The sequence below is a fragment of the Nicotiana tomentosiformis genome, chromosome 2 (genome assembly GCF_000390325.3).
Source record: "Nicotiana tomentosiformis chromosome 2, ASM39032v3, whole genome shotgun sequence".
Taxonomy (NCBI): domain Eukaryota; kingdom Viridiplantae; phylum Streptophyta; class Magnoliopsida; order Solanales; family Solanaceae; genus Nicotiana; species Nicotiana tomentosiformis.
In genome coordinates, this window is record NC_090813.1 from 177,032,395 (window position 1) to 177,046,862 (window position 14,468).

General features: G+C 34.8%; 1 protein-coding gene across 3 annotated transcripts; it reads right to left on the reverse strand.

The window, feature by feature from the left end:
* Positions 1-4,504: 4,504 nt before the first annotated feature.
* Positions 4,505-11,621, reverse strand: LOC104114254 (putative late blight resistance protein homolog R1B-14). 3 transcript variants are annotated; one of them, XR_011414403.1, is made up of 4 exons: positions 11,028-11,621; positions 5,564-7,772; positions 4,991-5,206; positions 4,505-4,546 (listed from the first exon to the last, which is right to left on the reverse strand). XR_011414403.1 is itself a non-coding variant. In XM_009624645.4 (3 exons), the coding sequence occupies exons 1-2, from the start codon at positions 11,511-11,513 to the stop codon at positions 5,586-5,588; spliced, it is 2,673 nt and encodes an 890-aa protein (XP_009622940.1). In that variant the 5' UTR covers positions 11,514-11,621; the 3' UTR covers positions 4,665-5,206; positions 5,564-5,585. The 3 variants fall into 3 exon arrangements, 1 of the variants encoding a protein (XP_009622940.1); XR_011414404.1 differs by lacking the exon at positions 4,505-4,546 and adding an exon at positions 4,665-4,926 and having other exon boundaries at positions 5,042-5,206; XM_009624645.4 differs by lacking the exon at positions 4,505-4,546 and having other exon boundaries at positions 4,665-5,206.
* Between the last annotated feature and the right edge of the window lie 2,847 nt (positions 11,622-14,468).

Sequence of the window (14,468 nt, forward strand, 5' to 3'; positions counted from 1 at the left end):
AACTACACATTTTACCTCCCTAACAGTAAATTAATTAATAAACTTCATACGTACTGTAACTTAAAATGTTATTCCTTCACGATTAAATACAAAATTAATTTCAAATTTGAGAGACATAGTGTAACGACCCGGTCAGTCATTTTGTGAGTTGTAGCCCCGTTCAGCCATTTACTACTCATTTTGTACTTTATAACTGCTATGTGACTTGTTGGGATAGTTAGCTCGGGTCCGGTAAGGTTTTAGAATGAATTGAGACATTTATCTCTAGGTTGGAAGCTTAAGTTAGAAAAATAAAGTTGACCGGATATTGACTTATGTGTAAACGGCTCCGGAATGGAGTTTTGATGGTTCTGTTAGTTCCGTTGGGTGATTTTGGACTTAGGAGCGTGTCCGGATTGTGGTTTGGAGGTCCGTAGTGGAATTAGGCTTGAAATGGCAAAAAATGGATTTTTGGAAAATTTGGCCGGGAGTGAAATTTTTTATATCGGTGTCGGATTGCAATTTCGGGAGTTGGAGTAGGTTCGTAGTGTTAAATGTGACTTGTGTGCAAAATTTGGGGTCAATCGAATGTGATTTGATAGGTTTCGGCGTCGTTTGTAGAAGTTGCAATTTCCTTAGTTTCAGTAGGCTTGAATTGGGGTGTGGTTCTTGATTTTTGATATTTTTTTATGTGATTTGAGGGATCGACTAAGTTTGTATGAGGTTTTAGGACATGTTGGTATGTTTGGTTGAGTTCCCGGGGGCCTCGGGTTGATTCCGGATGATTAATGGATCAAAAGTAGAATTTGAGAGGTTGCTGAAGCTGGAGTCTGCTGGTGTAACCGCACCTGCGGAGCTTTGATCGCAGGTGCGAACTCACAGATGCGGGTTGAGTTGTGCAGATGCAAGTTTGGAGGGGAGTGTTCAGGTGGTCGCAGTTTTTCGCACCTGCATGGCCGCAGGTGCGGCGAGAGGGGCGCATGTGCGATGGGGAATTCCGCACCTGCGATTGCGCAGATGCGGCTTAGTTTTTGCAGAAGCGGAAGTGCTGGACAGAACACTTAAAAACAAGGGTTCGCGATTTTGCTTCATTTTAAACATTCTAAGCTCGGATTTTGGCGGTTCTTGAGAGGAATTTCGAGGGGTTTCTTGAGGTAAGACCCTTGTGCTCATTTTTTATCAATAATCTTGTTTCCCCATTGATTTTCCCACCTAGTTGATGTGTATTTAAGGTGTAAATTAGGAGTTTGAGGCTAGAGATTTGGAGAGTTTGATTTTGGGATTTGGGTAATGATTTGGTGTCGGATTTTGATAAATTTGGTATGGTTGGACTCGTGGATGAATGAGTTTTCGGGTTTTGTGACTTTCCCCATGCCGTTTCGCGAGGCATGGGTGTTTTGGAGTAGAGATTTGCTAGGATTGAGGTAAGTAACACTTCTAAACTTGGCCCTGAGGGTTCAAAACCCTGAATTATGTGTTATATGATTGGTGTTGAGGTGACACACATGCCAAGTGACGGGTGTGTGTGTGTGTGCACCGTAAGAACTTTGACCAAGTCGATTCCATGGAACTGTATAGTGGATTTATCTTGTTGATATGCGTGTTTTCATCATGTGATAAATAATTGAGCTGTCAATCATGCTACAAATCATGTTTAGGTTATTGCTGGTACTATTGGGATAGTTTCACGACACTGTGAGCCCGAGAGACAGAGAGACTGGAGAGATTGATGACTGAGTGAGGCCGAGGGCCTGAATGAGAGTGACAATTATGGGATCGGGATGCACGCCGCAGCATATTTATTGATTTATGCCTGGATCTGGCTTATTATAGCGCTTGGGATGAAGGAGCCCCTCCGTAGTCTGTACACACCCCCAGTGAGTGCAGTTGATTATATTGAGGGATGGATCTTCCCCTAGGCTGGATTGGCCTTATACAGTACTGAGTGACTGACTATCAGACGTGGTATATATATATATATATATATATATATATATATATATATATATATATATATATATATGGGATGGATATTCCTTGGGCTGGATTGGCCATATACAGTACTGAGCGATTGAGTATTCTGAGAGTGTGAGTATACGAGACTTTCAGTGTGGTTTATCACATATAGCATGTGCATTGGCATGTAGATGTAGAGAGGTCATGCTCCTCATATCATTTAGAATTTGATCTATTTTACTTGAATTGAGTTTAAATGTTGAACTTCCTGTACTGTTATTTCTATATTGAACTATACCTGTTGAGTTCGCCACTACCTTTCAGTCCAAATGTTAGATTTATTACTTATTGAGTTGGTTGTACTCACGTTATACCCTGCACCTCGTGTGCAGATCCAGGTGCTTCCGGTCACGGCGGTTGCTGAGTTGTGGAGTTCGGATTATCGAAGACTATCGAGGTAGCTGCTTGGCGTTCGCAGACCTTGACTCTCCCTCATGATCTTCTATTTTATGATCTAGTTTTTATTTTCTAGACGGAGTATTAGACTGTGTTTTTATATAGATGCTCATGTACTTGGTGACACCCCTATTTTGGGAGAGATTCTGTATTAAATTATGATTTCTTACTCTGGTTTTTAAAGGTTTTCCTTAATTATAACTCCTTCCGTATGTTTCAAAGCTTTAGAGTGTTGTAAATATCTGCGTAGTCGGCTTGCCTAGTACCATGATAGTCGCCATCACGACAAGTTGGGTTTGGGTCGTGACACATAGAAGTATGACATGAAGACCAGTGGCAAGTGAAGATACAATTTTTGTTATCTATTTCCCAAAGAAATGTTCAAATGAAATCTACTCTCATGATTTTTAATTAAATAATATGTAATACCAAAGCTCTTTATTTAAGCTACTCCCAATTTTATATTCCTAAAGATAAATAAAACTTTTATCATTCATTTATTTTAGAAATATGAGGGCAAACAAAGCTAATTAAGGAATTCAACGCATGATTTGCGTAAGAACTGTTGAGCGAGCCCAAGCGTTGTACATATTCAAGGCAAACAGTCGAGAGCTTGGGGCGTAAGCCTCATGGAACTAAGCCCCGTGTGTGAGCCTCAGGGCGAGTCCCCGGGCGAGTTTCGAAAAAGCTTTTTAAAATAGAGCTATTTATTTCCACTATTTATATTCGTATTCCACCATAATATGCTTACTTAAGGGTGTGTTTGGCATGAAGGATTGAAAAATATTTTCCTCGAGAATGAGTGGCTTTATTACCTATTTTTCATATTTGGTTGGTGAATGAAAAAAAAAATATTTTCTTCCAATTGGAGAAAAATGCATGAGTTCATGAGCAAAAATATTTTTTTTCAAAACATTGAAGCCAACCAAATATGAAAAAATTAAAAAATATTTATGGATAATACATTTCTCCATACCAAAAGCGCCCTAAATGACTTAGAGCCCATTTGGGCTAGCTACCAAAAATTGCTTATTTTAATAAGTGTTTTTATTCAAAAGTACCTTTTGAAAAAGCTCTTTTGCAAAATAGTAATTTGTGTTTGGTCAATTCGTTTGAGTAATGCTTTTTAAAGCTCATTGTGTTTGACCAATCTTTTAAATAATTATTTTTAAGTATTAAATTGCGAAAAAGAACAGTAAAGGTTCAATTTGCTATTAGTTTTATTTAGAAAAATAAATAAATTTAAATATTTATTATAAAATAATTTAATTAAAATAGAAAGCATAAAGTAAAAATATTATTTAAAAATTTCAATCAATATAAAATATAGTGTTTCCGAAACAATAACATTGAGTGTCTGAATTACTTATTGTTTACATGATAATTTAAATATGACAAAATACATCATTCAATATAAATTTACAATCTCTACTTAGGAATAGAAGAGAATAAAAATTTTTGATTAAAACAAAAAGAGAAATATGTATAGTAAAAAGAAAAAGGAAAAGAAAAAGAAAATATTAAATTAATGAGGGATAAATTAGAAAATATAAATTTGTCGTAAGGTTATTTTAGTCTTGAATAAATTAATTTTCTGCTTTTGTTTTTACTTTTTGGAAGAAGCTAAAATTTATAGCTTCTCCCCAAACGCAGAAAAATTAGTTCTATTGCTGCTCAAAAATACTTTTCATTTTGGTCAAACACATTAAATTTTTAAAAAATACTTTTTTAATAATTAAAAAAAAGTACGTTCAGCCTCCCAAAAGTTTGGCCAAACAGGCTCTTACTCAGATGAGCGTGTAGTGTATGTTATCATCAAAAGAATTTATGGTTTTTGAGATTGAAACCATCAAAACAAAAAAGGAACTGAAAGCATTAGAGGTTACACAAGCGAGTAAAGATGTAGCAAATAAAATGCCTTTCAACAATATAGTGTAATACAATCTTCAGCGCAGAAAACATAGAGAGACACGACAAACAAACAAATACTGAATTGAAGTAATACAACTGCAACAAACATAAAAGCTGGCAATTTAACAAGAAAAAGAAATGCTAAACATGACCTGGAACTCGAAAACAGAACGAGGTTGAGCGGATTTACTCAACATATCTAAAACAAACAAATACTGAATTTAAGTAATACAACCGCAACAAACTTAAAAGCTGGCAATTTAACAAGAAAAAGAAATGCTAAACATGACCGGGAACTCGAAAACAGAACAAGGAAGGTTGTTTCAAGCCCAGGCCCTAGTAGAGCGTATTTACTCAACATATTGAAAACAAACAAATATTGAATTGAAGTAATACAGCCGCAACAAACGTGAAAGCTGGCAGTTTAACAAGAAAAAGAAACGCTCTACATGATCGGGAACTCAGAAAACAGAACCAGGAAGGCTGTTTCAAGCCCAGGCCCTAGTAGAGCGCATTTACTTAACATATCTAAAACAAACAAATACTGAATTTAAGTAGTACAACCGCAACAAACTTGAAGCTGGCAATTTAACAAGAAAAAGAAACGCTCTACATGACCGTGAACTCGAAAATATAACGAGGAACTCGAAAACAAATGCTGAATTGAAGTAATACAACTGCAACAAACTTGAAAGCTGGCAATTTAACAAGAAAAAGAAACGCTCTACATGACCGGAACCATGTTTCAAGGCCCAGGCCCTAGTAGAGCGCATTTACTCAACACATCTAAAACCACACAGATTATTTCTCACTTTGATCACAATGCTTGAATGGATACAAAGACAACATGTTTATCCGAGGAACTGAACCCAGGTTCCCAGGAACATCATGCCTTGATTCTATCCTGCAAAGGAGGCACATAAGTAAAAGAAAATATATGAGAGGCAAAGTGTTGCAGATAGTTTTCTATGCTAAGTCATCTCTTTGTGGTTTGGAGACGAATCACTAAGTTTTTTACATTACTCTATGCATCTAGTGTAGTAACAACACTGTTAAATAATTGTTTGTGCAAGGTGCATTCGTGAACGTAATGGGAAAGCATTATAGGAGTATTTAATTATGCAAATTCATTGATTGCAAAGTTGTGTTTGGTATGAAGAAAAATATAACTTTATCATTTACAGGAAAACGAAATTCCATTATACCAAATACAGATAATGATGAAGATTTAAGATCATTCAAGACAATGAAATCCACTGACCTTAACTTCGATTTCACTTTGTTCAACTGGCATCAGCTTGAGGAGGGAATATAACGAGATTGAACTCAATGTTTCCTGGAGCTTGCATCTCAAGTTTCTTCCTTTTGATTTCTTTTGCAGAGTTTTCTGCATTCTGTGTGTTGTGCAGCCTTATTTCTGTAAGGTAAGGTGAATTAGCCAGCTCGTGTGGCACAGCCTCAAGGTTATAACAGCTGATTAAAACAAGGTGCCTTAATCTTCCGAAGCGACAATTTGATGTGTCCCAAGTTTTCAAGTCTGTCAAGTGAATCCACAAGACCTGGAGCAGGCGAAAACTTCCTGCCTCTGGTTTCCAGGACTTCCCCATACATGCATTGTCTTTCAGCTTTAGGACCTCAAGGGATTCCAACTTTCCCAACTCCTTTGCCTCACTCCAATCAATCTTCGTACTTGACAAAGTTAACTTCTTCAGAGTTCGTAGATATGTGAAGAATAATTGAGGAAGCTGGATTTTTGGACTCATAATATCATTCAACATTTTCAGACGTTCCAGGCACTTAAGCTCTTCAAAACTTTCGAATCCAAGAAGAGCTTCCAATTTCCCTTCGATGCCCAATTTTTTGAGATTACAAACCTTTGCAAGCACATTTCTCGTGCAACTTTCTGGTGCAATCTTAGAAAGAGTTTGTAGGCAAGAACTTTTGCTTATTGGGTTTGAAGGCAGCGGCAGTTTCACAGGTTTATTAGTATGCAGATGCCTTAATTGTAACATTTTCCATATGCCTTCTTTTATCTCAAGGGTGGACTGATTTGTATGAAGCATAAGGGTTTGTAAATTCCAGAAATTACCAAATAATGGAGAAAGGGATTGGAATTCACCTGACACAGCAAGATACCTCATGTGAAATAGTATATAGAATTCGGGGACGAATTTAAATATGAAGGATTGAATGTCACAGACTCGGATGAGTGGAAATGCTTTGGGGAGGAGTTGGATCTCAACATTTGATACGTCGATTCCTTTTGGCGAAAAACATAAGAAAGACCTAACATGTTCTGCATCTCTATGTTCGGGGATAAAATTGTGTGGAATAGAGGATTTAATACATAATCGACGAGAAGTAACTGGATCACGTATAGAAGGAGTGGTCAGATTAGGAGTAGTGGGATATAGTTGTTGAAAAAGACATACCCTTTTAGCCTCCACATTGCAGAACTCATGCACCATGTCGTGTACCCGAAATGTTTTTACTTGACCATTAGACCTCTTCTGCATCACTATCACTAAATTCCTATTGGCAATGTCATTCAAGTAATACTCTGCAATCACCTCGATTTCACTGCCACGTAAGCTAGACTTTATCAGACCCTCAGCAATCCACAAGCGAATCAATTTCCATGCAGGGATATCAAAGCCTCGAGGAAAGGCGCCAATATACAAGAAGGACGCCCTTTTATCTTGAGGCAAATGATTGTAACTCATTTCCACAAATTTCAAGCAACTTTTAGGCTCTTCCTTTTTTACAAGGTACTGTCCCACATTTTCCTCAACCAATTGCCATTCGATTTCTTCACTACAACTACTTAAAACTCCTGCAATCACCACTATTGCAAGAGGTACACCACTACAGCTTTCTAAAATTTTCTCTCCGTGTCCTACTAATTGAATCGGAAACTTCTTTCTTTTGCCAAAGACTCTCTTTTCCAACAGCTCAAAACTTTCTGGGTCTTCCAAAAATTTCAGATCGTGTAGATATGCACTGACAGGTGTAGCCACCTGTTTTTCGCGAGTGGTCATCAGAATCCGGTGGCGGCCTTTTTTGTCTGGGAAAGCTGTCTTGACAAAATCCACAGCTTTTGCCTCCCACACATCGTCCAAGACAATGAGATATCTACCTCCTTTGATCACAAAATCATGTATTTCCTTAGCTAATTGTTCCCCATTCTTATCTTGAACTCCTTCACTGCTCAACTCCAACCCTTTATGAATATTAAGAAAGATATCCTTCTCTACATATGACGGGCCGACATACACCCAAACTCTTTTGAAAAATTCAAATGAAATCACAGGATCATGATAGACTTTCCTTGCCAGTGTAGTTTTGCCAAGACCTGGCATACCCACAATAGAGGCAACTTCTAGATCCTCTGATCCTTCAACAAGTCGCTTTCTCACTTTTTCCGCTGACTCATCAAAACCAATCACTTCGTGATCCTCCAATGCAGAACCCTTTCAAATTATCAAACAAATTGGATATCAAAAGATCGGAGATGAAAAATCTTGCTCTTTGATTTAACTTAAGATTTTGTTTCAGTCACAAATTTGTTTAATATTTTGTTAGGTAATTTAGCAAATATTAGTTCTTCCTTTTCCCTGGCTTAGTTTCCTTTCACTCTATTTTTGAGTTTTAAGGAGTGGTAATAACCTTCAATTTCCAGGTTGTCTGACATAAATTACGTCCCAATAAAAACACGAAAAAAATATTGAACCATGTATTTTTTCTTAGGTCATATAGCAATTCTATATAAATTAAAATTTACAACCCTCTTTTCTAATGGAATAATGAAAATCTACATGCTTTGTGTATTGTGTATAATTTTAAACCAGGACATCGGACATTTACAACACTCTATTGGGGAATGAGACCGGTAATGTGCGTAGTTGTATGATTCTCCCTTATAATTGAGTACCACCAATATAACACGACACAAATTGTTTAATTGCCACGAGGTTAGTGTATTCGTCTTCTAGAGTTATCCTTCGGGTCTGGCATTTTATTCATTAATGACAATTGCAGTCATTTGACATTATGGAAGTAGAGCTTTCACAAAATTATCATAGATGCTTTTGGAAAACATATGATCTTCCTCCCTGAGTTTTAGTTGTTGACTATGAAATTTTGGTATATAAGGAAAGTAAGTAATGTTCACATTATATTTGCATGTGTATGGAGCTTAATTAAAAATTGTCAATAATTTATATACAAACATAAAGCTAAAAAAAAATTTGATGAGGAACCTCCCCATGCTCACGGATGTACTATTTATCTCTTTTCTTCTTTTTTTGGAAATTTTCCCAGTCTACAAGATTCTTAAATAAACTCACAAGAAAAAACACATCACTTTTGAATTAATGTACAATTTTTTTAATGTTTATTCGGTCTGATGATTTATACAGTTTACTTGCCTCGGTGCACTTTATTCAGTAGAGCAGAGATGAGCAGTTTCGTTAAAGCTGAATTTCTCTTTGGATCAGTTTGTGTTTTCCTCAACTCGTATATTTTTGTTTCCACATTATTACCTCCACTTTATAGATGTAAAAAAAAAAGTAAATTGTCCTAAGTTCTCAAATAAATTATAGTAGTAAATATTTGTCTTGAAATACAAATTTGGTTCGTTACTTCTTTGACGAGAATCAAAATAAATATGTTAGGAATTATGTTAAAGATATGTTTTCCCTACAATTATAGAGAATTTTAGTTTTGTGATTTGTCTTTAACTATTACAACTATTACGTACATTACCTTTAAAATTTGACCCGAATGACTGGATTAATTCATTGGTTTATATTCATATTTAATCTTAATGTTTGACTGTAATGTTAAGCCCCATTACAACTACTAAAACATTCATTTGTTTAATCAAATTTACTACTGTTAAATGTTCACTTTGATTTCCTCTTTCCGGGTTTACCAATCACTCTTTACGATCAAGTTTTGCTTCTCAGAAGAAGCATGGCGAGCAACACTAATCTACCCATTTTGTGCTTTCAGATTTCAAAAAGCTCTTTAATTTTTATGATTGTTGCTTATCAGTTTTGGGCGCACTTATTTGTGTAAAGTGAGTTCGTAGCAGGAAGTTTGGAAAATAAGATGTGTTAAATAAGATATGGAGAGATTGTATATTGGTGAGCTTAAACAAACGTGTGTGGGCTTTGTGTTACGCATATATAGACATGATTTTTCAATCTACCTGTCTATTCATAAAACAAATAACTTCTTATAATTTAATCAATATGTATGATCATGAATCATCAATAATGATGCATCTAATGCCATTCCACAACTTCAGCTACTTATTTGATACATTTAAACCACTTCTCAATTAGCATTAACTTAGAAAATGATTGTGATGGAGAAATTGCTTATGAAGGCTAGATGCTTTTTTTTTACCTCTTTATAGTATGGTGGGCACTTTGATTAGGATTTATGGGGATTAAATATATATAAATACAGAAGGAAAATGCATCACCAATTTCCATGCATTTAATAGCTTTAAAGATCTAATGTGAATGGAATTTCATATTAATCTCATCCTTTCCTGAAATGCTCATATTTCCTATTGCCAAGGCTAAACCAATTTTTTTTTGTTCCAAAGATAACTTTTTAAGTATATATATATATATATATATATATATATATATATATATATATATATATATATATATATTTCCTATTGCCAAGGCTAAACCAATTTTTTTTTGTTCCAAAGATAACTTTTTAAGTATAGTTTAAATATTCTTCCTCAAAGACATTGTATTTTTATGTGTATATATATATATATATATATATATATATATATATATATATATATATATATATATATGTGTGTGTGTGTGTGTGTGAGTGTGTGTGATTGTGTGTGCGTGCGCTTTTGTGATTGTGTGTGTGTGTGTGTCTGTGATTGTGTGTGTCTGTGATTGATTGTGTGTGTGTGTGTCTGTGATTGTGTGTGTGTGTCTGATTGTGTGATTGATTGTGTGATAGTGTGTCTGTGATTGTCTGTGTGTCTGTGTGTGTGAGAGAGAGATTGTCTCTCTCTGTGTGTGTGAGTCTCAGTGTGTGTATATATATATATTAGAAATGTTCAAGGCTAGGTTTGTAGTAAAAGGATATAGCCAACAGGAAGGGTTGGACTACACTGAGACCTTCTCTCCTGTAAAAGGAATGGTTACAGTTTAGTTGGGCCATCTTCCAAATGGATGTACACAATGATTAAACTGCGTCTGCAAATTTTATAAGTCCCTATATGGATTTAAGCAAGCTCCTAAGCAATGGTTCTCGAAAAGCTAAACAAGTTCCTAAGCAAACAGTGTATTTAAGAAAAAAATAAAAAAACTTTTGACATATTTGATTTTATAACATTTGTGTGGCTACTATTCATTTGAGATTTGTATATTAAACATATCATTATTTATATGTCTGTAAAAACTTAAAATAGAATGTTTTAAATTAATTTCTATGCTTGTTATAATTAAAGAAAACGCCATCGAAAAAGAAAAGCTTATAACATATTCCCTTTTAAATTTGAAAACAATTTAACTTAAACTTATAATTTTACACTTAATGAGAAAACTTTTATAACCAATCTGGGACTCTTTTGACTTGTTTAGAATAATAAATTTTAAAAATATTTATTTTTTCTTAAACTTAGTACTCCAATCAAACAGGTTCAAATAAATTGGAAAGGAAGGAGTAGTATATACCTGTGTTTGCTGTGCAGTGCTGCTATTTTCAGGCTGCAGACCAGTCTGTGAACTTTCCTGAATAGCTTGTTGACTCTCTTGGCGAATTTCTCGCAATTCTGTGAGGATTTCATTGATCTCCGGTAGCTTAGTCCATCTGTCGATTACTTTATCAACTGGTAAGAGTTTTTTCAATTTATTATCTTGGTCTATCTTCGCCTGAACCAAGAATTTATCAATGCTATCCTCAGCTTTATATGCAGTACGTAGAATTTTAAGGGACAACTCATTCCACTTAGTAGGATTGCTGTTCTTATTCAGATCTGCATAATCTGCAGCTAGTGAGGCATTTAATCCTTGAGCTTCGTCCAGCAAACTATGGAAGTCTCCTTCAGCACCTTTGATTAGCTCCTTATTTTGTCTTACTACGTTCACCAGGGTTTCCACCAGAAAGTTCACCGCTTTAGTCACCATTGGAAGCAGCGCATCAACCACCGCTTGATCCATTTCTCTTTCTTAGGTAAGTAAGTGAACAGGAGTGAGGATTACATGTATTGCATAGAGAGAGAGAGTGAGGGAGATTTGCTTCAGCTCTTAGTAATGAACGAGCAACTATTTAATGACAAGTCGTTCTTTTATTCTTAATAATTTCAACCACTAACCGGGGATAAAACCAAATCAAATCATGTATGTTTAGATTGGTTCGATTTTGTTGGATTTTTAGATTTTTTTTTATTTAAATATTATTTTAATTTTATTTTGTTAAATATTTAATAAGTAATATATATTTAGTAAAAATATAAACAATTGACAAACATATTATCGATTAAAATATTCTTACGAGAGAATTCTATTAGGAACACATAATAGTTATTTTTTTAATCGTTTGACAATAATTTTTTGTTGATGTACACTTTCAGGTTAACCGAATCCAGTAATTAAACAAAAATTAATATGATACCTAAATATTAATAATCACTTCACAATCGAAAAAAATATAAGAATTTAATATATCTTAACATGTGATATGAATATGGAAGAACAAAAAAATAAACGCATTTCAATAACACTTGATAAGAAAATGATCATACAACTCATTATTTAATATCAAAAAATATGGAGTACTTCATATTCTATTAAAATTTATATTACTAAAAAGAATCCCAAATATTTCTAGATATTTTTTAAAGAAAATTCTATATCAAAATCTTAAAAGTATATATATAAAAATTATATATTTATATGTGTTTCGAGTTTTTTTTCTTAATACCAAACCAAATCGAATTTTTTAATTGTTTTGATTTGTCTTTTCGATTCGTTAGGATTTTAAAGTTCGATTTTACACTCCTACTCACCGCAACATGATGACTCTTTAAACTAAGTATATTTTGCCAGTTGTGTATAATTTTCAACTACTAACCTGACTCCTTAGACTAAGTATTTTGATAAAACGACAGCTATTAGTTAATAAAATATATTTGCAAGTGAGTGCCAGTTGTCTAAAACTTTCAATCACTAACCACAACATGATGACTCCTTAAACTAAGTATTTTGATAAAACGGCAGCTAGTCAATAAAATATATTTGCAAGTGAATGCCAGTTGTCTATGGTTTTCCAATGTTAATTAAGAGCATATTTGGCCAAACATTTAGGAAGTCAGAAATATATTTTACGATGAAAATACTTATTGAAAAATTTACTATGTTTGGCCAAAATAAAAAATATTTTTGAGTTCAAGCAGCATCACTTTTTTCTGCATTTGGAAGAATCTAAATATAATTAATTTGTTAAAAACAAAAATACAATAAATTTATATTTCTAAATTATCCCTCATTACTTTGACCTTTTTCTTTTTAATTTTCTTTTCCTTCTCCTTTTTTCTACCACACCTTTAATTTCTTCTCTTTTTTATTTCAATCAAATTTGTATTCTCTTTCTCCTATTTCTCTCGGAGTAGTCTCTCTAATATGAATAAATTTCTTTTTTATATAGTGATTTATAATAGTAGTGTTTACCCTAAAAATTGAATAACAATTAAACTTATATTGTGATTTTAAGGATATGTAATTTAACCAGTAACAATTGATAAATAACGAATTAAATAGATAAATTGAAAAATAAAATAAATCAAATCGGTCTGCAAACAACGTCTCGACCTCGATTCGAGATAGTCTCGAGGTTAGTTAATAAGAACAGTAGAGGATAGAACAAACATCGATGAATAGTAAGTAAAACAAAGAAGGCAGCGTGCATGTGTATATTCTTATCAAGGAATTATTATTCTCCCATTACAAGTGAATGAGATCCCTCTTTATATAATAGAGGAATCCTAAATAATGTACAACTCTAATAACGGAAGTAGATCAAATTATTGGCACTAATAATCGTTTTGATTTGATTTGTTCCGGGATTTTCGCCGTGATCTTCGACTGGTTACTGATATCTCGCTATTCCGTTATTACGCCTTACTTGAAGTCAGTCATGCTTGATCTCGATTGTTGCTGGCCTCGATCTCAATGAACACTTCGATCTCCAGGCTTGAGAACATCTTCGAGCTCGAGCCCGATATATTATGAGGTTACACTCGAAGCAACTCCCCTGCCAACGAAATCGGGTATACCCGATTTTGACCGTATACAGATAGTCCCCTCATTTTTTGGAGTGTAGCGAGAAGAAACAAATTCGAGACTTCGATTTAATACCTCGAACAATTATGATGTCAAACATCGTGACGTAAGCGATTGAAGCGTCGCTTCTGCACAGTTCCCAAGGTCATTAATTAACGCCAGTTGATGATCGGCCACCAGAGCTTTCAAATCATCAAAATGGCTATTATAAATAGACCATCTTCATAATCTGCTCAAACTTTACTTTCAAACTTCTTCTAATCTTCAAAAGCTCTTCTATTCTCTTCAAGTTCATCAACTTTGCTGGTTTCCGCTTGCCAATCTCTTATTAAAATACAAATTCTGCATTCTTCTTCCTTAAACCTCATATAGCAATGGCAAAAACATCAAAGACCGTTCCTCAAGAAAAAAGGCCTCCTCATCGCGGTCGGCCGGTGACAAAACACCGGTGGAGCCACGTATCGAAGAGTGCATCCTGGGCCATGTGAACTTACTTCCGACTTTAAAGTCCAAAAACCCTCTTCGGTTCATGGCCGATGTGAGCCTATGTCTAGATATACCTGTTCGATATCCGAAAGCGATCTCGAGTAGGTGAAAAAAGATTGCCACTAGGAGAATAAAGAGGTGGTGATTCCTACCCCCGAGGAGGATATCACCACTCATGTGAAAGGGTTCTTAAGTATGTATACTTACCCTTTCACACTGGGTTCAGTCGATCATGTCATAATCGACTTCTGCCGCCAATACCGGGTAACCCTAGGCTAGATCTACCTCTCTTTTTGGCGCATTGTCATTTTGCTTAGATTTTTCTCGAGCAAGGTCGAGGGGATTTAT